Raw genomic sequence first — 26155 nt, forward strand, 5'->3', positions numbered from 1 at the left:
TCCTCCAATGTCTTATAGATGGGCATCTTATAGCAGTTGAGGTCTTTTAGCGTGCCAGGTGTAAACAGATGTCAGCCATTCGTTATCACTTGGTGGTTGTTTTTTCCTTTTTATAAGTAAAAAAATTGCTAATATGGTTTATCACTAATAATATAATAAAATAATAAATTAGCTAATATTGTTTACTAATAATTCTATACATTATTATATAATAATATTTTCACAGTAATTCTAATGCCTACATAATCTGTTAATAAATCTTACTAATTGCTTTTATTTCCTGGCTCTCTTATTTTCCTGAGGCAATTTCCTGCCTTTTTTTTTTTTTTGCAAGCTAATGTTTGGATTTTCTTAGGACTCATTGTCTGTAGAAAGAGCCATTCTGGAATTTTTATATAACCTTTCTTGCTAGTATTTTTAATCCATTTTCCGCCTATCTTTCTGCTTTTTTTTTGTTTTCTTAAAATAAGCTTGAGTTTTCTGGTTTGGAATTTCCTTTTTGGGGCATGATTCTCTGATGCCACCCTGTATGATTGGGATTGCCCGCCTGTGACTCAGAAAAGCCTTAAAAAAAAATTTGCTGCTTTTCTCTCTGGCTTGAAACGTTTGGCTTTTCTTGCAATTTTTTTTTTTTTTCCTCTCTCCAAGGACAGAGAATTCTTGACACAATGAAGACAGACATTTGAAAATCATGGGCTTTATGTACCTTTTTAAAATACCACTTTGCATAATGATAATAACTGACATTCACATACTGCCTTCCATGTGCTATACAGTGCTTAGAGGGCTCTAAGTATGGTAGCTCCTTTCATTTCCCCAGCAATCCTCTGAGTTAGGTATCACCACCACCACCAGCATCACTGTCGTCCTCATTTTTATAAAATGAGGAAACCGAGGCATACAATGTGTCCTTGTCCACTGAGAGCTGGAGGGTAGCCTCTGCTGTCTGACTCCAGAAACCAACCGCTTAGCCATTTCTATCAGGCACACCTCATCCCCTCTGATCTCCGGCAGCTTGGGATCACGGTCCTTTCCTGAGAGCCACTTCCTCTTTGGTAGGTCTCTTTTCAGCATCACAGCTTCGGAGATGATGCAGAATTTTCCAGGTCTGTTATTGAGGCTGGGCTGAGAACACTAGGAAGAAGGGAAATTGTGAAGCTGTTTTAAAAGAAATATGAGGGCTTCCCTGGTGGCGCAGTGGTTGAGAGTCCGCCTGCCGATGCAGGGGACACGGGTTCGTGCCCCGGTCCGGGAGGATCCCGCTTGCCGCGGAGCGGCTGGGCCCGTGAGCCATGGCCGCTGAGCCTGCGCGTCCGGAGCCTGTGCTCCGCAACGGGAGAGGCCACAGCAGTGAGAGGCCCGCGTACCGCAAAAAAAAAAAAAAAAAAAAGAAATATGAGCTTGTTTCCTATTCTATTAATTGAAAATGGATGGGAAGATTCAATCTAGACACTTTATGAGACTTTGTAGTGTAGCAATTGTGATATATAAGAGTCTACAGATTAAGAATCTGAACAACTAATTTTATTTTTAAAAAATCAAGCATATGAATCAGTGTGGTTGTATATAGTGTGGAGATCCTGGTGGGCGTAATTCAGTGTACTTGAAGAGAAAGTACTTCTCTTGAGGGTTTTGAGTTACTATTTATTATGGTGATAACTTACAGTAGAGGTGAGTTTCTGTAAAAGATTCTCAGTGTTGTTTTGAAAGCCCTAGAAATCAGGGTATTGTCTGATAAGGGTCACGGGTGGAGCTTGTTTAGAAGGCCGTTCTTTTACTTGAGCTTGCCTGATCTCTGCTTAGACTTCTAACCCACTCATGAGACCCTTCCTACAGCCTTTTGAATCACAGCAAGTCTATGGCCAGCAAACAGTTATTGTGTATAATATTCTAGAAAGATATTATATAAAGCCTATTAACTAAAGATAAAATGCTGGCCAGTGTAATATAGAAATGAATATGTTTACTTACATATATATTTGTATCTATGTGTGTGTGTGTAAATGCACTCACCCAAACACACACACACACACACACACACACACACACACACACAAATCTAGACCACAAGAATCCTTTGCAAAATGCTAATACTGTTAATAGAATTATTTATAATCTTCCCTGTTGGATACCCAGAGATAATAAAAGAAGCATATTGCCCTCTTCCTAATTTTTGTTTGCTGGGAAGCTTTTTTAAGCTATCATTTACTGAATTCTTGTATGTTACACACTTTATTAAGTGCTCTACAAGCAGCCCTGTGATGAAATAGATTTCACTATCCAGTTTTTCAGCAGAGAAGACAGAGGCTCAGGGAGATTAGGGACCTGCCCAGTACAACACAGCTCACCTGAGTGAGAGTGTGAGCCCAGCTGTGTCCCACGGAGGCCCTGGCTCCCCTCTGTGAAGCCACCTGCCTCCTGCCTATTGACTCATGTTTGCAAGGACATTGCCTGTGGCCCAGCTGCTTATCCCAGCGATCTCTTACAGTTCTGCTTGTATTCAGCTTTCTAAAGCTTTCTCACTTCTGTCTTCCCTTGTATTTAGCTCTTGGCCCCATCACCCTTATACCATCTTGTGCTTTCCAGCTTTGGAGACATGCTGTCCTTCACCCTGACGGCCTTTGTGGAGCTGATGGACCACGGAATAGTGTCCTGGGATACGTTTTCGGTGGCATTCATTAAGAAGGTAATTCAGATTGTGCTTCCCAAGGTCAAATCACTTCCTTCTTTTACAGATGTTTTTCTCTGGTTTGAGCATATTTTAGAATGGTTTCTTTTAGTTCTTTGTGTTAAAGTGTGAGTGTGGTTTTTGATAGTATTATGTATGTGGGGGTCAGGGCACCTAAATTCTGTATGAAAAATGATGTTTTCTTCCCACTGGGATCATAAGAGATTGTATAATACATGAGAACCCGTAGTCAAGGAAAATCAAGGTGACATGTTAAAATCAGAGAAGCATCTGCTGAGCCCCTGTTCTGGACTCTGCTGTTCTCAAGGTCTAAGTAGAGTTCCTGCTGTCCTTCCCAATCCTTCTCCCCTTAACCAGGTGTTCAGGAAAAGGGAAAGAGGCAAAATATACTGATTATTATATGACTGGGTCTGAAGCAGGAATGTAAGAGAAGAAGGTGTGCTTGGATCCATGCCTCTTAGGCCGAGTAAGCCTGCTTACTGGTAATCTTGGTGCAATAAATGTCTCTGAGATCAACTAATTCGATTGGTTCCTACTTTCCTTAGGAGGAAACTAATGAAGGTACAGGCAAAGGTGGACCTGGTTTGGGGAGAGAGGGCAGAAGAGACCCTACCATTCCCAGCGTTGAATAGTAATAAAGACGTGTCTGCAAATTTACAATTCTGTTTCCAGTGTTCTAACCAAAAGTGAATAGCCCTGACTTTATAACTATTAAATGTAGTATTAAATCAAGAATCATTATTATTTATTAATTTGTTAACTTATTTTTCCTCTCTTTGTATTTGTATTTGTGTATCTAGATTCCTGGGAAGGGTTGTCTAAAATAAAGAATTTCAGAGTCTGTGCAAAAGCTGGAAAATCAAAGCAAAATCCAGTATGAGTCACTTGAGTCTTTAAAGACTTTTATTTTGAAATCATGGTAGAGTTATAGAAAATTTGCAAAAAAAACAGTACAGAATGTTCCATATAAGCTTCAACCAGTTTCCCTAAACATTTTGCATAATAATATATCATTATCAAAACTAGGAAATTAACAGTGGTGTAATACTGTTACCATTATTTGATTTCAGCAGTTTTTCTACCAATTTCCTTTCTCTGGTTAAGGACCAGATCCAGGATCCAAGACTGCATTTAGTTGGCGTGTCTCCCAATGTGACATTTCCTCAGTTTTTCCCTGTCTTTCATGACTTTGACAATTTTGAAGAATACTGGTCAGTTATTTTGTAGAACGTCCCTCAGTCTGGGTTTTTTGATATTTCCCTCATGATTAAATTAAGGTTATGCATTTTCGGCAAGAATATTAGAGAAGTAATGTTGTGCCCTTTTCAGAGCATCACATTGGGGTATGAGATGTTAATATGCTTATTAATGGTGATGTTGACCTTGATTATGTGGATAAGGTGGTATCTTCTGGGTCTCCCCACTGTGAAGTTATCTCTTTTCTTTTTGAAGTTAGTCAGTACCTGGAGGGAGACACTGCCTTGAATTGAAGAGCATAGAAGAGCCCCTAGTCTGTTCATTGAGGGTGTTGGGAGCAGAAGCCCCACAGATTGAACGCCTTCATGATGTTGCCTATTTTTTTCAGAGGAGGGCCGATTGGGAACCCAGGGCCTTCTTGACGCACCTCTGAATCCCTTTTTCCTACGAGGGAAACAAGTAATGGGAACCACCTAGAAAACATACAAAGAAGGATGAAGCCTCTTTTTGCCTATATTTGTCAGTGGTATGAATTGCTAAAAAAAGGAGAAATGACTGTAGAAGAGAAAGCCAAGGAAATCCTGATGTGTTAGGAAGTACTTTCCTTTGGTGGTGACAGGAAATGCAAGCATTAGATTATGAATGCAGAGAAAAAATTGCTGTAATTTTTCTTTCCAAGATAAAAGTTCTAGAGAAATGGAATATTATTCAGCCATAAAAAGAATGAAATATTGCCATTTGTAGCAACATGGATGGACCTAGAGATTATCATACTAAGTGAAGTAAATCAGACAAAGACAAATATTATATGATATCACTTATATGTGGGATCTAAAAATAGTACAAATGCACTTATTTACAAAACAGACTTACAGACATGGAAAACAAACTTATGGTTACCAAAGGGCAAAGGGGAGAGGGATAAATTAGGAGTATGGAATTAACAGATACACACTACTATATATAAAATAGATAAACAACAAGGACCTACTGTAGAGCACAGGGAACTATCTATATTCAATATCTTGTAATAACCTATAATGGAAAAGAAGCTGAAAAAGAATATATATATGTGTGTGTGTATATATATATATATACACACACACACATGTATATATGTACACATACATATATAAAACTGAATCACTTTGCTGTGCTGACACTAACAGAATATTGTAAATCAACTGGACTTCAATTTAAAATAAAAGTTCTAGGGGAAGTAAGTTCAAATCTAAAAATACTGGGTTTTGCACATTTTTTATACTTAACAGAATTTTTCAGTTCATTCTGAATTTATGGCAGGCCTTTCTTTCCTACATCCAAATTGCTTAGCTTTTCTGATATTAGAGCCTCTTTTGCTATAAAAACAGTGCCGTTCTGAACGTGAATTCCTTGAAGTTATGTTATGCTTTCACCCACATTATCTCTTTTGATCCCCACAGCAAATCCTTTGCGGAACAGAGCAGTTAGTCTTTCTATTCCTGGTCAGGAGATGAGGACACAATGGCTTGGGGAGATTGAGTGAGGTTATAGAGAGCGGGGTGTCATTGGTCCCCCGGGTCAGGGCTCCCTCCCCCATCATCATGCACCTGTGTTTTAAGCGATGGAAAGAACAGCTCTTGAAGAATAGTCCTGTTGAAGGAGCGTTACCTGTTGTTCAGCCCTCCCTGACCTCACTGGTGCAGAATTAACTGATTTCTTCTGCTCCCCATTCTCCTTGGATCTTGTATATGCCACTATCCCAGCACTTACCACATTTCTGAGGACTTCTTGTTCTTTTGACTGGCTCTCCCAAGAGACCATGAGTCCTTGGAGGGTGGAACCGTGACTTTCTTCCTGTCTCTATCCTTAGAACCCGGCATAGAGTAAGACCTTAATACGTTTCTGTGAAATGAATGAGTGAAATTTGCTTTGGAAGCATTTTTTTAAACCCTGAAACTTGAAGAAAAAAAAAAATACTGTGCCACTGTATTTAAATATATTTCAATTAAAAATTCAGTTATGAATATAAAGGAATTACAAAGCTGTCTTTCTTTAAATGATGTGAGATGTGGTTAGAGAGAATGACAATAATCTAATTTCCTAACTGCTTATGAAAACAGTTTTCATTCACTGAAATTAAATAAAAATCATATTAGATCTAAGGAAGCAGACTAGCAGTCTTGGCAGTTTAAGTTAAAAATTAAATATTTTTCAAAAGGCAACACGTTTAATATATGCTATCCTCATTCCTAGTCATTCTGCTTCCTTTGCATTGCTACTTAAATCTCAACTCCTTATGTGAATTAAAAAAAAGTGGTCATCAGAAAATGACTTTATAATTGATAGTTTTTGTAAGGTTAACTTTTTTATTCATTAGCTGGATCAAATTCAGCACTTTGACAACCCAGGAATTGTATACAGGCAACTGTCTTTTAAATGGAGCTTTATCTAGACAAAAATCAACTAGGAAATGCGCCGACAAAAGATGCTTATCTCTGTGGTCCAGACTTGGCTTCCTATTAATGCCAAATTCATACGACTTTGGAGCAATATTTTTCCCCTGCCAGCCTTGGTCTCCTTCTCCACTATCTATTTTGTTATGTGTGAATCTAGATTCTAGTTTACAAACTTTTTCTGTAATAAATAACATCATTTCATAAACACTTTGAAACTTGGAATCTCTTGATGCCAATATATAACATTGTTGCTTTTTAAAGACTTGGCTTCTTAGGGAGAGGGTCAGAAGGCATGGAGGGGAAAGAAATGAAAAAAAAAAAAAAAAACCTAGAACTTTCTGTGCTACCAGTTGGTTTTCCCCTAGCCAAGTATAATATCAGTGATTTTTCTTGGAAGGAAAGTTTTATACAAATACTCTTGAAACCTTAGCTCTGCAGGAGGGCCTGGTTCACCCTGCAGTATTTTCAGTGCCTGGATAAACACCCAGCCAGTTTCAGCTTAGAGACCCAATAATTTTTTCCTCTTAAAAACTTGAGAGATTTATGGGCCTCTGCCCAGATAATTTAAAATATGGGAGTGGAGCTCCATGTTCTCCATGGATCTTTTCAGTTTTGATAACTTAGGATAATTTTAAGATCTCAATCTAAGTGATTCAAAGAAGTGTTTATGTAATTTTAATAATTTGTATCATTGATTCATGTGATGACCCATAGCTTCTAAAATGTCACCCAAATATTCCTATGTTTTATTTCGGTAGCACTTTTAAATGAGTGGAAGCAGGTGGAGGTAATATATATAATTACTTGTAGTTCCTCCTACCTCTTTTTCCATTTGATACAGACCTACTTTCAAGAAGCTGTCCTTTGATTGATTTAGGCCGGCTCACCTGTATTGACCAAAAGTACAGAAATGGAGCTGGGAAAAATTTAAAGGCGAAGGAAGTCATTATTGACTTTTGGGAAGACAAGGGAAATTAAAATTTAACCAGACTATCTTTAACCTTCTATAAGCTATACTACGATCTATAGTTTTTAAACTAGACATAGAAAATAACATTTATACAGTCACAAATTCGTCCAGGCACCAATAAGGAGCCTGTCTACAGTCATCATGTTTGCTCAATCAGCCCTGATGCCTTGGTTATTAGTACTCATTAGTTGAAAATATTGGGTCATTTAGATGTCTAGTTAAAACTATTGACAAAATAAGGCAAAAGATAGAAGTTAGTTTCAAAAAACGACTAGGATCTCCTACAGAATTGTGCATAGGACTCTAGTGAGTTGTGTGCCTGCTCTCTGCCAGCTTAGTGTGTTACACAAAATTTTGTATCCTGCTTCAGGCTTGCTGAAGAGATGGGATCTATGTGTCAAGGAAGAGCTGAAGTGATGGAAAAGATTAACTTTAAACAATACCTTGAGGAAGGTAATGGATTAGTTTCATGAGAGAGAAATATATAAAAATGGCAAATGGAAATGGAATATATATGTGGGGTACAATGTCTGAATGAAAGCAAAGACCATAGCCTGTTTTACCATCATTGTATAAACCTGTTGGGAGCAGGTGAGAGTTAATAATTTGCAGAGAACTTTAAAACCCATTATAAGAAAGTGTGTGCTTCATACCAGGAAAACATTGAGAGTTTTGATTGAGTATTTCAAGAAAGGAAATACTGTCACAGGATATTTTTGGAAGTAAAGGGTAAATTTGTATTAGAGGGAAATCTTGAATATAGAGGAAACTGAAGAAGATGCTGTCTTAGTAACCCAGGAACGAGTTGGACCTTGGGCCAGTGTCATGTATATACAACTGAACATGTATCATAGGGGAGACATTGCAAATGTGTCCACGGAAATAGAAAGTAGGGAACTAAGACTATTAATCACTAATGATTATGGCAAACTTCGAGAAAGGTGATACTTGAGAAGGCAGGAATAAGAAGTCAATGAGATTGATTTTTAGCCCATTTAATTTTAGGCTTTGTTGGAATGTCTAAGTGGAGGTATACTTTTGGATGCCAAGAATAAGCACGTAACATACTTCATAGTAAATGACTTTTTTTTTTTTTTTTTTTTTTTTTTGTGGTATGCGGGCCTCTCACCGCTGTGGCCTCTCCCGCTGCGGAGCACAGGCTCCGGACGCGCAGGCCCAGCGGCCATGGCCCACAGGCCCAGCCGCTCCGCGGCATGCGGGATCCTCCCGGACCGGGGCACGATCCCACGTCCCCTGCTTCGGCAGGCGGACTCTCAACCACTGCGCCACCAGGGAAGCCCGTAAATGACTTTTTAATCTGTCTGTGCTAGATTATAAAGTCCTTGAATTTAAAAATCATGTGTGTTTGCTCATCTCTTGATTTCCAGATCCTAGGTCAGTGCAAGCCTGTTTCATAGCATATGGTCAATACATATTACTTGAATGAATGCAAAGAAGGGATGAAGGCTAGAGGGTGGGGGAGGGAGGTTGACCATCAGCTTTCAGCTGGAGGATTCTCCATGGAGTCTTAAAGGTACATCCAAATTTACTAAATGGAGACAAGAAAAGGAGCAAGGAAGGAGAATAGAATTAGTGCAGAGAAATAAGAGTTATTGTCAATGCACTTCTTTGTGAGTTCTTCAGTTTTCTACTAAGTGCCAAGAATTATACTGGGACAATGAAAAATGGTTGGGGTGGTGCTGGTGGGGAAGTCAAAGAATTTATATTCTATTTAGAAGAGATCTAAGTTAGGTGTTAAACCATGAGCACGGTATGAGGGTCATTGGATTTGGGGGAGAGAAAGTTGGCCTTAGAGAAGGAAAGGTGGCATGATAGATATCATAGGGGAGCTGACCCATCTATGAGGATTAAGGCGAGGGCTTGGCAGGGACAGTAAACAGATTAGAGAAGTTTACTAGCTGTGAAAGGAGCTAAAGCAGTCTTTTGAGAATCTTAAAGTTCTCATACTCTTCCTGTAGTCTGTATTATAAAATAATAGCTTTTTGGAATATAAATCATAATGTTACTTTATTTCTTCATGTCATTTATTTTTCACCCCCTGAGATCCAGGTGTATCTGGAGGCACAGAGGGTGTTGATATCTGTACCCCTCACCCCTACTTTCACTGGGGAGTCATTGGGCTAAAAACAGTTGAGCTGGTAACTGTCAGTTGTCATGGTCCTTTTTGCATTTTATCTTGTACAATGATGGAGAGAGGATGAGAAGGGGACAGTGAGACAGCAGAAAGGGAGAAATTAGTTTTGATGGGGGGGAGCAGTAAGTGTCAATTTGTCATGGAACCAAATTATTTAGCTTTTAAGAAAGCAGTCATTATGATGATATAATAACAGCGTTTTAGTGCGAGTTGTCAACAGACAGTAAGAACTTTTAATGAGGCCTCTAAAATAAAACCTTCATGGTACCCATGTGTTTGGGTTACTGTGATCCATTATTCTAATGCTTATTTTACTTCCCTCTTACATTGTGATTTATTATGCTTGAGGCTTTAGTGATTAATTCCTTAGGGAATGTATTTTAGAGCTTAAACGACTATTTTAACTTTTAACACTTCTAATTTAAATGTTTTCCTGTTTGCTAAATTTGAGAGAGATGAGAAGAATTTATTTTAACCATAAGGAATTGGAAGAATGGGGGAAAGAGTGTTTCACTGAGTGTTCCGTTGAATAAAAAGGAGAATAGCCAGTGAGTGAGAAGTTGCCAGTTGCATTGTGTTGACAAGTGTGATTTGTGTGAGTCCCTCAAGAATGTAACAGGAGCATAATAAGAACATAAAAGCCACAGATCGTGTGGGTGAAGGAGTAGCCTGGAAATGGAAGGGAATGGCTATTAGTATATGTTGAAATTACTGTCTCAAAGAAACACAAGAGTTCTTACAATATATGTGTTGAAATTGTCTGCCCCTGAAAGCTGAAACTCAGAAGAATCATTCCAGAAACACCAGACAAAGTAATTATTTGAAGCTGTTTCCTTTTTAAGATTGCTTATTACTGAGCTAGAGAAATAGGATATAAATAGTGGTCTGTAATAAGCTGGTGAACAATCATTGTTGACTCCATGTGTTTCTGACTATTCTTCTGTAATAGTACTATTCCACGTACTTTTCGTCCTCGGTGTCTGGTGTTTCTTAAATGAGCTCCCGATTTACTTGATTTGCTCCCTTCTCTACTTCTTTGCTCTGCTTACCATGAGTTGTGTCCCGCTTGGGTTTTCAGATAGCAAGTTTTGTCAACAAGTCAGCCATAGACGTCTCCATCCTGCAGCGGTCCTTGGCCATTCTGGAGTCCATGGTGCTCAACAGCCATGACCTCTACCAGAAGGTGGCGCAAGAGATCACTATCGGCCAACTCATTCCCCATCTTCAAGGGTAAGCAAGATTGACTCCACCACAGTGGGAAGGGAAAATGCTTCAGGTGGACAGCCACCATAACCCCCTGGGAAAGGTTTCATATTGGTTTGACTAATACACAGAAAAAGAATCTTGATTTGGTATATAATCAAACCATGTCCCATGCTTGTCCCCCATCACACTGACATGGCACAGTTACTTGCCCCTGGGTGCTCCCCTTGTTTGCTTTTGTCACTGGTCTGCCCCCAGTGCCTTGGTAGGCACTCACTTCTGATCAATGTTGGTAGATATCGGTAGAGTTTTACTTTTAATAAGACACAATAGGACAATTTGTTCTCTTAAGTTCTCAACAGTCTTTATCCTTAATCATATAAAATAGTGCTTTCTGTGATATAATGAGAATTTTCATACTTAATTAGGAATTTTTAAAGCCAGGCTTCTTTCTTAGGCTCCAGGTGATTACAATGACCTTTGATTGCTGTATTCTGTAATATACGAATTTTTTAAGAGGCTTGAGCTATGAGACAGCTGCCCTAGCAGACTTCGGTCTTTGGGGATCTCTCCTTCTCTCTATGCTTAGGTAACTAGTAAGGTTGCCTCTGATGATACAAGCCTGAGAAGGAATCCCTTGTACGATGCCACTTTATCAATTAAAGTATTTGGATTGCAGGTGGCAAGAAGCATCCTGAGCTAGGACAGGGAGTTTATTGAAAGGATACTGGCGCACTTTATAGAACCGAGGAATGACTTAAGTAGCTAAGCCTTGGGAAGGACAGAAACTATGGCCTCCTTGGAGTCCTCACAACAGGCCTTTTCTCTAGCGTACTGGCTGGCAGTCATGTGACTTGGCTCCCAGTAACTGCTGCCCCTGGTCTCTCAGGTCACATTGGCAAATTTTCAAGAAGAAACCTGATTGGCCTGTTTGGGTTGGGGGTGTAGGAAGGGGATGCGAGGGAGTATTCAGTAGTTCTCAATCTACCGAAAATGTTGACTGTGTTTATAATATAAACTACCAAAGTGCATTAGACGTTTCCTTCATATGGAGGGGGTATGGTGACTAGAATGTAAAATGTTAAGTAACACAGTTTATGGATTGTGGCCTCAGGGGAAATTAACATATGCTCTAAAATGATGATTTTGTGTGAAATCTCTCTGGAAATAATACCAGTTTCACATGTCCCTGAATGCGAACTGTATCAACTTAAAAGTCTGTATCTTTTCTCTGAATCTCGAGGGCATCACTGTGCATTTATAGAGTGCTTTGCCAAGTGGAGAGTTTCTCATTTGCCAAGCGCTGTACTAAAGATTTGATATGCATTACCTCATTTTATCCTAAAGGCAGCTCCTTGAAATAGGAGTGTTTTTACCCAGTGTTACAGATGAGGAAACTGTGTAGGGACACCCTGTGAACTTGTCCAAGGCCACACAGCCGGGCTGTGGGGCACTGGGCTTAGAATTTCATCCTGCCAAAGGCTGTGTTCTAATCTCTGCCTCTTCCTAAATTATCTCTAAATATAGCCTATAGGCCTCTGGTCCTTAGCCTTGGGTCCTTCTTATTTACTATTTACCATGCAGCTAACATTAGATCTTGGCTTTATTTGAAATTTCCGATTTCATTCCTGTGAAAAGCAAATTTGTAAACATAAAAACCTATTCTTTTGTTATTTAAAGGTTTCTATTTGGTAGATAGCTAGTGGGAAGCAGCTGCATAGCACAGGGAGATCAGCTCCGTGCTTTGTGACTACCTAGGGGTGGGATAGGGAGGGTGGGAGGGAGACACAAGAGGGAGGGGATATGGGGATATATTGTACACAGAGCTGATTCATTTTGTTGTACAGCAGAAACTAGCACAACATTGTAAAGCAATTATACTCCAATAAAGATTTTTTTTTTTTTTTTTTTTTTGCGGTATGCGGACCTCTCACTGCTGTGGCCTCTCCCATTGCGGAGCACAGGCTCCGGACGCGCAGGCTCAGCGGCCATGGCTCACGGGCCCAGCCGCTCCGCGGCATGTGGGATCCTCCCGGACCGGGGCACGAACCCGTGTCCCCTGCATCGGCAGGCGGACTCTCAACCACTGCGCCACCAGGGAAGCCCTCCAATAAAGATTTTAAATTAAAAAAAAAGTTTCTATTTGAGAAATAGATTTTTAGAATATGTAATATTATTGCCATGGTGACAAAACCGTTTCCTTTATCATAAGCCCAGGAATGTAGGGAATACCCAGGACTATTCCCAGGTATACTTCATGCATCAGACAGAAAATCACATACACACACACACATACACACATACATCCCCTGGTCCATGTTTTTGACTCTAATAGAGGAGAAGTGGAGAGAGCCAGCTGGCCACCTGTATGTCTGGGTGATCTCCACTGAGCGTGTTTTGCCTGGCCAGCAATAGTAATTGTCCCCTCACTGTGTTTCGAGCCTCGTGATGGTCGAAATATTTTTTCAGTGCTGAATGCATTTTATAGGTCCTGGCTTTCTCTCTCATTATTTTGGGGGGACATAATCATGAGCTTTATCATGGTCTAACTCAGGGGTAGCCTCTTCTGACTTTCTGTATTACTGTGTGTCTTTACAGGACAGATCAAGAAATCCAAACCTATACCATTGCAGTGATTAATGCACTTTTCCTGAAGGCTCCTGATGAGAAGAGGCAGGTAAGTTGCACTTCTTTTGTCTTAAAGACTGTGCCCAGTTGTGCTGGCAACTTTTGGTGCAGAGAGAGCCCTCCCCTTCCCATCCCAGGAACTCCTGTGGGGCTCCTTGCTGCCCAGTGGTTTGCCTGGACAGCCTGGGATCATTCACAGATCCAGTGGGAACTAGGTGGAGATGGGCAAGCCCCTGTCTGATGAGGAAAGTTAGGAGTGTTCCAGTGGTAGAGCCCTTTCATCACGTGAAACCCAACATAGAAGCCCAGAACAAAGAGATGAAATAAAGATGAAACTCTGCCTCTGTGATGGATGCAGAGTTAGAAGCCCCTGTGATCTTCTGTCATTTCATTGGATACTCACTGGGTCCAGAGAGGGATTGTCCCCATTTGCCTGTTGAAAAAACGTAGACCCTGAGAGTTGTCATGCTTTCCCCAGGGAGGTGTGAGATGGGAAGGTGAGAAGACAGGTTCTTCTTCAACTAGGGAAAGGACTATTATCAAGTGGTTGTAGAAGAAGTGGGTTTTTGCATGTCTTAGAATTTGGTTCGCACCTCAGAATCCATTCCTGTTTTTTTTTTCCATCAACATAACATACTTGTTACCTTGGTCACAATTTACTTCATTTACAAACTGGATGGAAATATGAGATTTTTCAACCTTTAGAAAGTGTACTGGGGAGCTTGATGACAGTTATCAATAAATTGTTTTAGGAGAATTTAGAAAGCTAGCATGCTACTGAACACTGTGTCAAGAATTTTATTTTTTTACTTTATTTTTTCGTTGCCAAGGATTTTAAATCTCAGTGGCTAAATGTGAAGGTTTCTGGTTTGTTTTCCATTTAGGATTGTTTGCTCATTCCTAGGGGCTATGTTTGCACAGTAAGTAGAGTGGCTTTCTAGTTACCTGTGCTTTTGGTTTGGTGTTGGCTGGAGCCAGAAGGTGCCTGTCCTCCCCAAGCCTATGCTCCAGGCTGGATTTTTAAGGGTGGCTTTGCAGATCTTAAGTGGGATCATGGGTAGGGCCGCTCCTTTTATATTTATATCTAAATACTGGGCTCATGATAATTCCCATCATCCCAGCAAATTGCCTGGGCATGTTCACAAGCCTGACATGGGCAGCACATACATAAACCTGACATGGGCATTGTGAAGCTTGATCTTTCTACTGGCCAGGCCACTGATGGCTGCTTGTAGAGTGGGGTCAAGAGCCAGGTCAGAATGCTGATCGGACCTCTTGAGACTGTCTTTTTTCCTGTGGCTGGATTAGAGGAAATGAAAGCTCATGCTCACCCCAAGTGTTACGATTTCACTTGGATCTCTGCATCTAGACACCAGTAAGATGCATACACCTTGCATCTTTCTGTTACACTGAAACTACTGTTAATCTGTTGAATTGGAATTGAACGACCATGGAAAAATAGGGAATTAGATGCCAATCTATGCTGACTCCAGGACAATGATAACAATGAAAACATAATGGGGGATACCATTATGTTAGGAATACCATTAACATTAGGTTTGGATTCCGCTAATCAAATCATTTTTTATTTTTGAAAAATTAGGCTCCATGAGACCGACATGGTACAGTTTGGCTGTATATTGCTATATTAATAATAAATCACAAAGGCTAGTCTAATAACATTAAACCATTTAAGAAAACAATTCAACTAAGAAAGATAGGGTGTATATCAACCAGCAGAAAATCCAAAGTATTATATGACTAATTTAGTCTTTGAAATAAAAATGACGATACTTGTTGATAGAAAATTAACTTGGACTTTATAAACTATGTTGAATTTAAGATGAATCAGTGATTATTGTTGGTCAACAAAATGAATATTTCGATTTTTAATTTTTAAAGTACATTTTAGCGAGTTAAGAGAGCATTGGCTCAAAATTATTTTGAGTTCATAATGAAGAAAAGTTTATTTGTTGTTATTTTCTGAACATCAGTGGAGGCCTTTAAAGCAGAAGATCAAGCTAGTTGGTGACATCTTGCTGTATATTATATATTGTTATTGGCTTGTGTTTTGAAAGATTGAAAGGTCTGAATTTTTTTGGCAAACAGGAAAATTTCCCAAAGCCTGTCACCAGTGATAATATTTGAGGGTTTGCCATGCACCATGCCATGTTCGGTGTCTTATGTCATTTCATTTAATTCTCATATCTATAGAAAGTCTTATTATTTCCATTTTATAAATGAGGAAATTGAGAGTCAAAGGAAGTAGAGAACTTGACCGATTGCTGAGCTGATAAGAGTCAAAGCAAGAATCCCAACTTCATGCTTGCTCTTATCTGCAAAGCATCCCACTGAACGCCGGTCAAGGAGACATCACCTGCAGAATGGCCTTGTATTTGCCTGGTAAAGAACTTACTGACACCTGAAAGACATCAAGCCCATTTTCTTACTCCAATCAGATTAAAACATAATTCTAAACACTTATTTACTGGATTTACAGGAATGTCCCTTTTCTTGTTTGTTTGTTTGTTTGTCTTTTTAAAGCTTTTGGACATTGGATAAAATTCCACTTCAGTCAAAACATTTTATTTATTTCAACATTTCTTTCCAACTTGGGCTCAAACACATTGGTAGGACTCTATTATCTGGATTTTCTTTATTTTTCAAAATGTTAATGAATTTAGAAGGATTTTAAATACCTATACCTTATTTCTGCTTTTACTGAAGAAAAATATGACTGAAGTCAGATCTTTTTACTTGGCAGGCAGACCTGGACGATATTTTTGTTTTGCATTCATTGAGTTGGCCTGCCTGAGAGAGCAGTGAACTTGGGCCTGGGGTATAACTGCATCCTCTGTGGATGGTCCCCTGTCAGCCTCCCTGGGAGGTGGGGGGGTTGGGTCATGCTTTCCCCTGCCTCCCAGGTATTGGAGACTCTCCCTTTTCCTGCCCAAATAAAGGGAAGGGGTGCTTGTTTTGTGGGAGAGGGGATAGCTGTTAGGTGGGCAAGTGGATCCTTTTTCTTACAACTAGTTGCCATTATTTATTTTATTATTTTCATGGCAAAGAAGTTGGTCAGATCCCTTCCACATTTCTCTACAAATATTTATGGCTTTGATAAGGATTATTTTTAAAAACCCCTTTATAGTTAAAATATTTGATAGAAAAATCCGAAAATACAGATTCCAAAGGAAGAAATTTTAAAGAAACCTATAACTGCATTCCCAGAGAAGGAACCACTGCAACTGCACACATCTGTGGGACTGTCATGGTCCTACTTCTTGCTTTTTGTGCAAAGACTCTCCTGCAGACCTCATTTTTTCACTAGATGTGATCATACGGCATGCACTGTTTTTTTGTTTCTTTTTAACTGCTTTTAAAACTAAAGAAGATTTTGTGGACATCTTTCCATGTCAGTTTATCTATACAGGCAGACCTCGTTTTACTGCATTTCGCTTTATTGTGCTTTGCAAATACTGTGTTATTTTACGTGTTGAAAGTTTGTGGCAACCCTGCATCGACCAAGTCTACTGGCACCATTTTCCGACAGCATTTGCTCACATGGTGTCTCTGGTAATTCTTGCAAAATTTCAAGCCCTCCATCAGCAAAAAGATTATGAGTCTGTGAAGGTTTAGATGATGTTATCATTTTTTAGCAATAAAGTATTTTAACATTAAGGTATGTACATTGTTTTCTTAGACAAAATATATTGCATACATAATAGACTATAGCATAGTGTAAACATAACTTTTATGTGCGCTGGGAAACCAAAATATTAGTGTGACTCACTTGATTGTGGTATTTGCTGTATTGTGGTGGTCTGTAACCAAACTTGCACTATCTCTGAGGTATGCCTGTATCCATATTCATATCTATCTATATACTTTTATATCATCCTAATGGTATAAAATATTCTCCATAGATTCTCACGTTCACTCAAACCATTCCTTAATATTGGGCAAAAAAAAAAAAAAAGTCCATTGTGTGGACAAGGATTTTTCTGTTTTCTCTCTGATCAAGTTCCTGTTCCTTTAGGAGGGTAGCGGGATGTTTTATGAAACATTCATTGCCTACTCTGTGCCAACCATTGTGCTGTGGCTGAGAATGCAAAGATGAAAAGGACAGTCTTTGTGCCCTTGAGAAGACCACACTCTTATGCAGAAGATAAATATTTTAAGCAGCTCATTATAATAATTGCTGTAGTAGATGTTGGAAATATACTGTCCCTTCTAACTTATTTTAAAAATGGTTAAGTCGATAGGCTGACATAGGCACAGAGAATTTTTTTCTTTTTTTTTGTTTGTGTGTCAATAAAGCAATAATTTCATTTTTATTAAAGAAAAGGAATTATAAAAGAATGTTGGGCCTTTTGTTTTCATCTGATCCAAGAAGAAAAAAGATGGACCTTCCTGTTTTGATCAGGAAGAAAGCATGGCTTTCTGCGGCCCATGGAAGGGCAGTTCCTTCTGGATTGCCATTTAACTTGTTTCCGATGGTGTCCTCATCCTTACCTTCTTGTTTTCAAGAGGCTGGAAGAGGACTTAGTATTGGGTTTTGTTGTTGTTGTTTTTTAAAAATTTTTATTGGAGTATAGTTAATTTCCCATGTTGTATTACTTTCTGCTACACAGCAAAGTGAATCAGTTATACGTATACCTGTATCCACTCTTTTTTTAGATTCCGTTCCCATATAGGTCATTCCAGAGTATTGCGTAGAGTTTCCTGTGCTATACAGTAGGTCCTTATCAGTTATCTATTTTATATCTAGTAGTGTAGTATTGGATTGACTTTGATGCCATCTAGCCCTTTTAGATCACCTTAGCGTATTTGTGTGCTTTTCTCTTCAACACAGCGGGTCAGCAGGGGCGTTAAAATTAAGCTGTAACGTCTAACAGAGTGCTCTGAATTTCCATTCCTTCTTCTCTCCTGCTGGCTTTCCCTTCTGTGGTGGTGATGGCCGTTAGGTTGGTGTAGAGAGCAGTGTTGACATCCTTGATTGTCCTCTGACTGTAAGTCCCCACGTTCCCTTTGTCAGCACAAAGTGGGCCTTGCACTCCCATTCTGCCCCCGTCCAACCCTGCCTGTGCGCCCCCTCGTACTTCCTCCCTGGGTTCTGAGTTCTCCTTGCTATCTCCAAGTTTATTTTGACCTTGATCGAATTCATGGTTGTGTTTTTAAATCATAGCTAAGTTTCTTCTCTACTCATTAAGAGTAGTGACACTAAAAATACCCCCCCCACACCAGAAAAAAACATTCAAGTGACTTCCTGAATATGAGCAGTATTTTTCCTTTGGGATGTTTGTACCAAGATTGTGTTCCACTATTTCATTTCCCCTTAGTACCTGTTTGACAATATTCAGAAAGGGCATCTGTGAATCATTTCATTTAATAAAATCACCTGCAAATCCTCTATGCCAGTCAGGCAGGCCAAAGCACAAAGCACAGCCTGCAGAGTTGAGGCCCAGGAATGCTGAGTGCGGCCCCTAGGGCTTTGCATCTGCCCAGATGTTTGTCCTTTGCTAAAACTTCACTCAGTTCATTTGCATAGACTATTAAGGCCTGGGGTACGTACTACTCACTCTTTGGTTTTGCACAGATTAAGATGAAATGGCTTTTAGAAGTCTTAGACCTTTAAAGTGATGGCTCTCTAGTATTGAAATCTCCTCTGTGCAGGTGTTATGTTGCCTTGTAGTAAAAACTCTGCACATATACAGTCTAATAAAATCTGATGAGCCATTCCAGTGGGGAGCCATTGCTTTCATTTGGAGTGTTTGATTTTTATTCAGCACTTACCTTTTCCTGGAAGGAGGAAATTCCCAAGAAAACAAAGAAAAGAAATTTGCAGGTGCCAGATTTCCTTCCTTTGCTGTTGGCTACTGCTTCGTTATCTAAACAACATTCAAAAAGTAATTCGAATACTACTATCCACTTGAGTCCTTTCTTTGTTAAGAAATACTGCTGATATCCAGTTTTGAAGCACGCCCCAGGATAGAGTCATCTGGGGCTATGTGGAAATGTATCTTTCTAACCAAAGCTTTTCTGGCCGTGTGTTTTTCTTCCACAGGAGATGGCGAATATTTTGGCTCAGAAGCAGCTGCGTTCCATCATCTTAACAGTGAGTACCTATGTGCTGTGACCACCTTGTTGGGAAGGAATGGTCTGGTGTATTTATTCATCTCCTCTTTTGGCTTGGTTTTGTGATTTGTTCTGTGACTTGCTTCTGTGGTGAAACAGTAGTAACTAGAAAGGAGGAAAAAGTGTGCTTTTGGAAATGGAATAAACAAAGCTCTCCCACAGGAATGGCCTCATGATTGGAGGGAGAGCGTCTCTGGAACTGCTCTAGAGAGAAACGCATTCCGGCAGGAAGGGTTGGAAATCTCTCTCAGTGGGGCAGGTTTATTATACTCACTGAAGCTTTAGCTTTGCGTTTAAGGAAATCAGGGGCTCCCTGACTTTAAAAATTCCACCAGTATGAGCTTATACTGTTTTTAGTGAGGAAACTAGCTGGAAACATAGCAGACTCTGAGAGAAGTCCTGAAATTTCGACCATCATTTTCCTGGGCCCCTTTCCTAGAGAAAGGCAAGAAAGACAGACATGAAACCCACTCATTAACTGTGATGCGAAAAAGACCTGAAACCTCAGTGGAAAAGAAGCTCTACATATTATATTGTGAATGTTTAGAAATAAATCAAATAGCAAGATTTCCTGAGGCCTTATCTGCTACTTGACTTCTAACCAAAGGCTGAAAGAAGCATGTGTGATTGATTCTTCTGCTTACCAAAAAAAAAAAAAGTGCTCGTGTAATTCTGAAAAGAAGTTCTGCAAGCTTATAGTTACACACACACACACACACACACACACATTCCAATACAATGAGGCCTTTAAAAATTAAAAACCTTATGAGGGCAAAGAAAATAAATATTCTAGAACCCAAAGCCAATAATAATGACCACAATTTGTCATCAAGTTTCATGTTAAACTTCCTGGCTGTTAAGGATAAAGAGAAACCATATGAGTGTAATTTTCACTGTTTGATAAAAGAGGTATCCCAGTTCTTCGGGGGATGACATATTTTGCCCCCTGGAACTGGAATCTGAAATGGGTATTGTTAGAACATTCTAATAGATTCTTGGTCCAAGAGTGGCTTTTTAGAAATCACAGAGGGATTCATAATACGGTTATTTTTTATACTGGCTCTCAATAAAGGTGGAAGCAGTGATTTTATTTATTTATTTTTGGCTGCATTGGGTCTTTGTTGCGGTGCGTGGGCTTCTCATTGCCGTGGCTTCTCTTGTTGTGGAGCACAGGCTCTAGGCATGTGGGCTTCAGTAGTTGCAGCACGCGGGCTCAGTAGTTGTGGCTCGCGGGCTCTAGAGCGCAGGCTCAGTAGTTGTGGTGCATGGGCTTAGTTGTTCTGCGGCATGTGGGATCTTCCCAGACGAGGGCTCGAACCCATGTCCCCTGCATTGGTAGGCAGATTCTTAACCACTATGCCACCAGGGAAGCCCCCTGAAGCAGTGATTTTAAAGCATAGTTCAGTGAAGGTGTTTGTGCAGGGGAGGAGAATGGGGAGATAAAGGAGTAGAAACTTGGAATTAAGGTCTTAGCCTGTTGTTGGTATCACCTTGGTAAGGCAGTTGGAGTTAGATTACCCAGAGATGGGGTGGGTGGAATGACTGTGGCCATCATGTCTCAAAGATCAGTTTGTTTCAATGGGACGTTTTATATGAGATTTTGATGGCTAGAAGTTCAAGGTTGGTATTCTCTGGCAGTAACTTGGAGTGCAGATACTTTTGAGTTGCTAATAAAATAGATACCCATATGCTCTAGTACCCATACACTTTGGGTACTCAACATATACTATGAATTAACATTCTATTGGGAAGATGGGAAGATATGAGGCTTGATTCTCCCCCCATCCCATTGCCTGGCATCCCACCCCCCAACCTCCATAATTTTGGTTCAGCCACTTCCTTCTATTACTCATTCTTCACGCCATCGCTCCTTCTTCAATTGCTTATTTCGATATGGTGCTCAGAGCTGGCTGAGGAGTCCAGGTGCACGTCAGGTTGGGGGGCACCCAGAGAAAGTTCTTTGAGACAGCAAGATGTGGTTGGGTCTGGCACGTTCAAAATAACTCATTTGAACGGGTGTTTCACCACTTTGACTGGTTGGTTGGCAGTTTTAAGGCACAACAGTGGTCTCTGACAAATTGGATGTATATTAGACCCAAATGCTGCCTCCCGTTTCAAACCCAACCCTGGTGTGGGCGAAGGCCCCCATATCTGTCTCCTGCCACTCCTTTTATATTTGTTCCATTTTGGTTCTGTTTCAAAGGGGAAGGGTCATTTTTTTAAAAAGAATTCATTGTTGGGCTTCCCTGGTGGCGCAGTGGTTGGGAGTCCGCCTACCGATGCAGGGGACACGGGTTCGTGCCCCAGTCCGGGAAGATCCCACATGCTGCAGAGTGTCTGGGCCCGTGAGCCATGGCCGCTGAGCCTGCGCGTCCGGAGCCTGTGCTCCACAACGGGAGAGGCCACAATGTTGAGAGGCTCACGTAGCGCAAAAAAAAAAAAAAAAAGAATTCATTGTTAACAGGTGAGTAAAAAGTAATATATATGAATTGACTCACTGCATTGTGGTGACAGTAGTTACTGTACAGTTTCCACGGTGAATTAACTACAAACCTGATAGTTACTTCGCTTTTGTGTGATGCTTCTAAAACTTTTCCCTGTTGAGAAGTGGGATCACTTGTCAGGGACAGTGGCAGGGTTAAGATGATGGCAAAATTGCTTACAATACGTATGCACCGTTCATTTCTCTACTGCAGGCAAGGGATGCTTCTGTTGTAGAAATCCACAGTCCTTCTCAAGGTGCTTTCATTTCAGGCACACCTTCTCTTGGTTTATATGGATGTAATCACCACAGAATTTCCACTGCCTTCCCCACCTCCACTCTTCACTGCACACAGTAGGTCTTTTCTCCACTTCTGGCCTAAAGATCAGGAACCTTACTGGGCCCTGAGATGTAAAGGAATGCTCCAGGGTCACCTGTGTGCTCATCTTTCTCCTGAAGGGTGGTTCCACCCACTTACATCCCCCATGCTTCCAGATAAGGACTTCTGAGGTTCTGCTTGGCATCATGACCAGGGGGGTAACTTAGGTTATTTGCTTTTTCTTTCTTCCTTTGTTTAAAAAAATTTCACTTGTAAACCATCTCCCTAGCATGTCATCCGAGCTCAGCGGGCCATCAACAATGAAATGGCACACCAGCTGTACGTGCTGCAGGTGCTAACCTTTAACCTTTTGGAAGACAGGATGATGACTAAGATGGACCCCCAGGACCAGGTGAGTGCTCGTTAGACAACGGTAAAAGCACATGAGGGAAAGAGTGTCATTAAAAGTCTTTCCTTGGGCTACTTGGAAACCAGGAGGTTTTAGATGATGATAATATTATTTTATTATCATCTCAGGACTTAGGGGAATGGATTTAAAATTTAGGTGAATCTAAGATCAGAGAATAAAATAAATGAATTATTTCATTATGCATCAAACACATGCATATTCTTTCTTTATTGGATAAGAAAGCTTGACGTCACATGGCTGCAAACATTGGCCCTTGGCCCCAATACCTTCAATGGTGATAGCTTTGGAGTCAGGTTCCCAGAACACCTAGCCACTTGGTAGCTCTGTGTGAGATTGATTCTGCAGGCTGAAGGAGTAATTTCCATTCTCCAGTGATCAGTGCCACGGGTGGAGGTCCCAGGTTACATCTGATTTCTGGGCTTACATCTTTGTCAGTTGTCTCTTTGCTATAATTCTCTCTAGGTCTCTGGTTGTTGTGCATGAAAAATTAAGTCTCGATCCAAAACGCTTTGGGGGAACTTTACTGTGTGAGGACGGAGTGAGAGGAAACAGCTGGGAGCCCTGCTGTAGCACATTTTCAACTTAAATAGCGCTGCAGCTTTGGAAAGGAAAACACTCATTACTGGCACGTGAGGGTCTGATCTCTAGCAGATGTGGATGCACATGCAAACTGTGTAACCACCGCAGCACTTCATTCATGGCGTGAGGCCATGAGATTAGGAATGATGGAGAGGCTTCGAGCAGCTGTCTAACATGCCCCACGCTTTTGGCAAGATCAAGTGCGATCACCCCAGAGAGATGCGACTGTCTTACTACTTCTAGTACAAAAGGCAATGTGTCTTAGGGTGAAACAGCCCTCCCTGCTTGGAAATTGCCTCCTTTTATCTAAAGATACATTTTTTCTTATTGTGGTTAAATATGCCCCACAGAAAATTTACCATTTTAACCATTTTTAAGGTTTGTTTCTATGAAGTCACTTCTCAGTGGAGTTAGGGATCCCTTGTCACTTACATATTGTTCATAAACCTTACGGGCCTCTTGCTTTATTTCTGACAGTACAGGACTCCCAGGTCCTCTAATTTTTTTTTTTTTTCCCAATCACAAGCCTTCCATCATATTTGGGGCTCTTATTTAGAACTTCACGAGGCAATTGATATCAGTGCTCCAAGTGGTTTGGCTGTGAGGGTAATTGTGGAGTAAAGCCAGGGCTGACCAGCAGGGAGAGTGGCAGGAGGAAAAGAAGTATACAGAGCTGTAACTTAGGACATTGGTTGCCTTTTATCGGTTTTTCTTTCGCCTGTATGCAGTGATTCATTTAGACCCTGGGGAATGAGGGAGTAAATGTAATGTCACACAGTGAAGGCAGCTCTCTCTCCCCCTCCCATTATTTCTCCCTAACCCCTTCAGGCTCAGCGGGACATCATATTTGAACTTCGAAGAATTGCTTTTGATGCAGAGTCTGAACCAAATAACAGCAGCGGCAGCATGGAGAAGCGCAAGTCCATGTACACCCGGGATTATAAAAAACTTGGCTTCATTGTAAGTAAGACATCTCCAGTAAGCTCTCCTTCCAGCATCCCGGGGCCTGACCTCAGCCACATAACTGATGTCTCCTCCAAGCGTGTGGTCCTCTTGTGCCTTACAGAATAGTTTCCACATTTTCCAGATGTTTAGCTGGTTTAAACAAGATCACATGAAAATCTCTTCTGGCTGCAGTGAAATGGAATAACTTGCACAAGTGTGACTAATACTGAGTTTGTTTATTCAGTTCTGATTAAGTGTAACCAAGAGTAGTTAGCTCGGAAAGCATCTAGACTTCATTAAATCTACTTCACAAGAGGCTTAAGGTTCTATTTGAATTAAATGGGTGATGGCAGCTGTGGGATGGATCTTATTACTGGGCTAGTGATTGGATTATTCACATACATCGATTTCGTATCAAAATCAAATTGAGTCTCCTGAAATTTAATCACGATCTGATTTATGCAATTTGTATTTTCCTAAAAGTTTTGTCTTGCTACGGATGATGATATCTCCTAGATTTTCTTTCTTTCAGTTTGCAAATCAGAACACAGCTTGTCCTGAATATAAACTGTTGTTTTTGTTTCTACTTCTGGTCTATTCTTGCTTTTATCACCATCATATTTCTATATGACCTTTGGCTAATTAATCTCAAATTCTGAAGGTGTAAATTTGGGTTTCTTGTTTACCTCCTTCATAAGCATCATAAATGAGATTTCTGGCTTCAGTGATTAGAAATCACCAGGCATTATTTTTTTAGTTTTTCACACACACACATTGTATTTTATTTTTACAAGAGATAAATAAACTGACACCAAGCATTGTAAGTGGATGACCACAACAAAAGCAAGAATGATTGCAATTACCAAACACGAAACACACTCATACTATTGTCATAATATTGACATTAAGTCCACTAATCCTCCACTGTAACAGCTCCTTTGCAGTGAAAATTGATTTGTATGTTTTTTGCCTCTGAGTCCTTGTGGGATTTTTTTTTATTCAAACAGAAGGTCACAAAAATTATAATCATTCTCATCAGTTCACTCAGTCCCATGTGATTCTTTTTATCTTGATCTTTTGTTAGCACTTTTATGAGTTCATCAGTTTTCCATTAGAGTTCTGAAAATGCTTGTTCATTCAGCTCAACAGCACAGTCCGTTACCAGAAACCTGTACTTGTCAGAGTCTTTTCCATGAATTCCTTGAAGATGAAAACCTTTTATAGCAACATTTTTGCAAAAGGATCAGAGCACACCCAGAACTGTCTGTAAATGACAAAAGACTTAAAAATGACCACGGTTAAAGATTTCATGAAAGTTCATAATAATGCAATTGACAAGGAAATTTAGTTATTTCTGAGATATACATTTTAAAGTAATGACTAGAATTATGACTTATAACATTATACCAGAACATATAAGATTTTTAGAAATTTCATGTAATGTCTGAAACATTTATATTAACATATTTCCATACAAATAACCCAAAGAAAGTTTAGTATTAGTTGTTTTTGTTTGTTTCTTTGTTTGTCTTTTTATACTGCAGGTTCTTACTAGTCATCAATTTTATACATATCAGTGTACACATGTCAATCCCAATCGCCCAATTCAGCACACCACCATCCCCATCCCACTGCGGTTTTCCCCCCTCGGTGTCCGTACATCTGTTCTCTACATCTGTGTCTCAACTTCTACCCTGCAAACCGGTTCATCTGTACCATTTTTCTAGGTTCCACATGCATGCGTTAATATATGATATTTGTTTTTCTTTTTCTGACTTACTTCACTCTGTATGACAATCTCTAGATCCATCCACGTCTCTACAAATGACCCAATTTCATTCCTTTTTATGGCTGAGTAATATTCCATTATATATATGTGCCACATCTTCTTTATCCATTCGTCTGTCGATGGGCATTTAGGTTGCTTCCATGACCTGGCTATTGTAAATAGTGCTGTAGTAAACATTGGGGTGCATGTGTCTTTT

General features: G+C 40.1%; 1 protein-coding gene across 6 annotated transcripts in view; it reads left to right on the plus strand.

Moving 5' to 3' along the window:
* Positions 1-26155, plus strand: part of ELMO1 (engulfment and cell motility 1) — a 549020-nt gene that overhangs the window by 186561 nt on the left and 336304 nt on the right. For 5 of the 6 annotated variants that reach the window (XM_049715202.1, XM_049715199.1, XM_049715198.1 and 2 more), the window contains 7 exons: positions 2587-2686; positions 10528-10679; positions 13251-13329; positions 18245-18289; positions 19345-19395; positions 22506-22628; positions 24054-24185. In XM_049715202.1, the coding sequence (XP_049571159.1) occupies positions 2587-2686; positions 10528-10679; positions 13251-13329; positions 18245-18289; positions 19345-19395; positions 22506-22628; positions 24054-24185 (682 nt within the window). The remainder of the gene's footprint in view (positions 1-2586; positions 2687-10527; positions 10680-13250; positions 13330-18244; positions 18290-19344; positions 19396-22505; positions 22629-24053; positions 24186-26155) is intronic. The other variant, XM_049715203.1, reaches the window with a different exon arrangement.

This window comes from Orcinus orca, chromosome 9 (assembly GCF_937001465.1).
Source record: "Orcinus orca chromosome 9, mOrcOrc1.1, whole genome shotgun sequence".
Lineage (NCBI taxonomy): Eukaryota > Metazoa > Chordata > Mammalia > Artiodactyla > Delphinidae > Orcinus > Orcinus orca.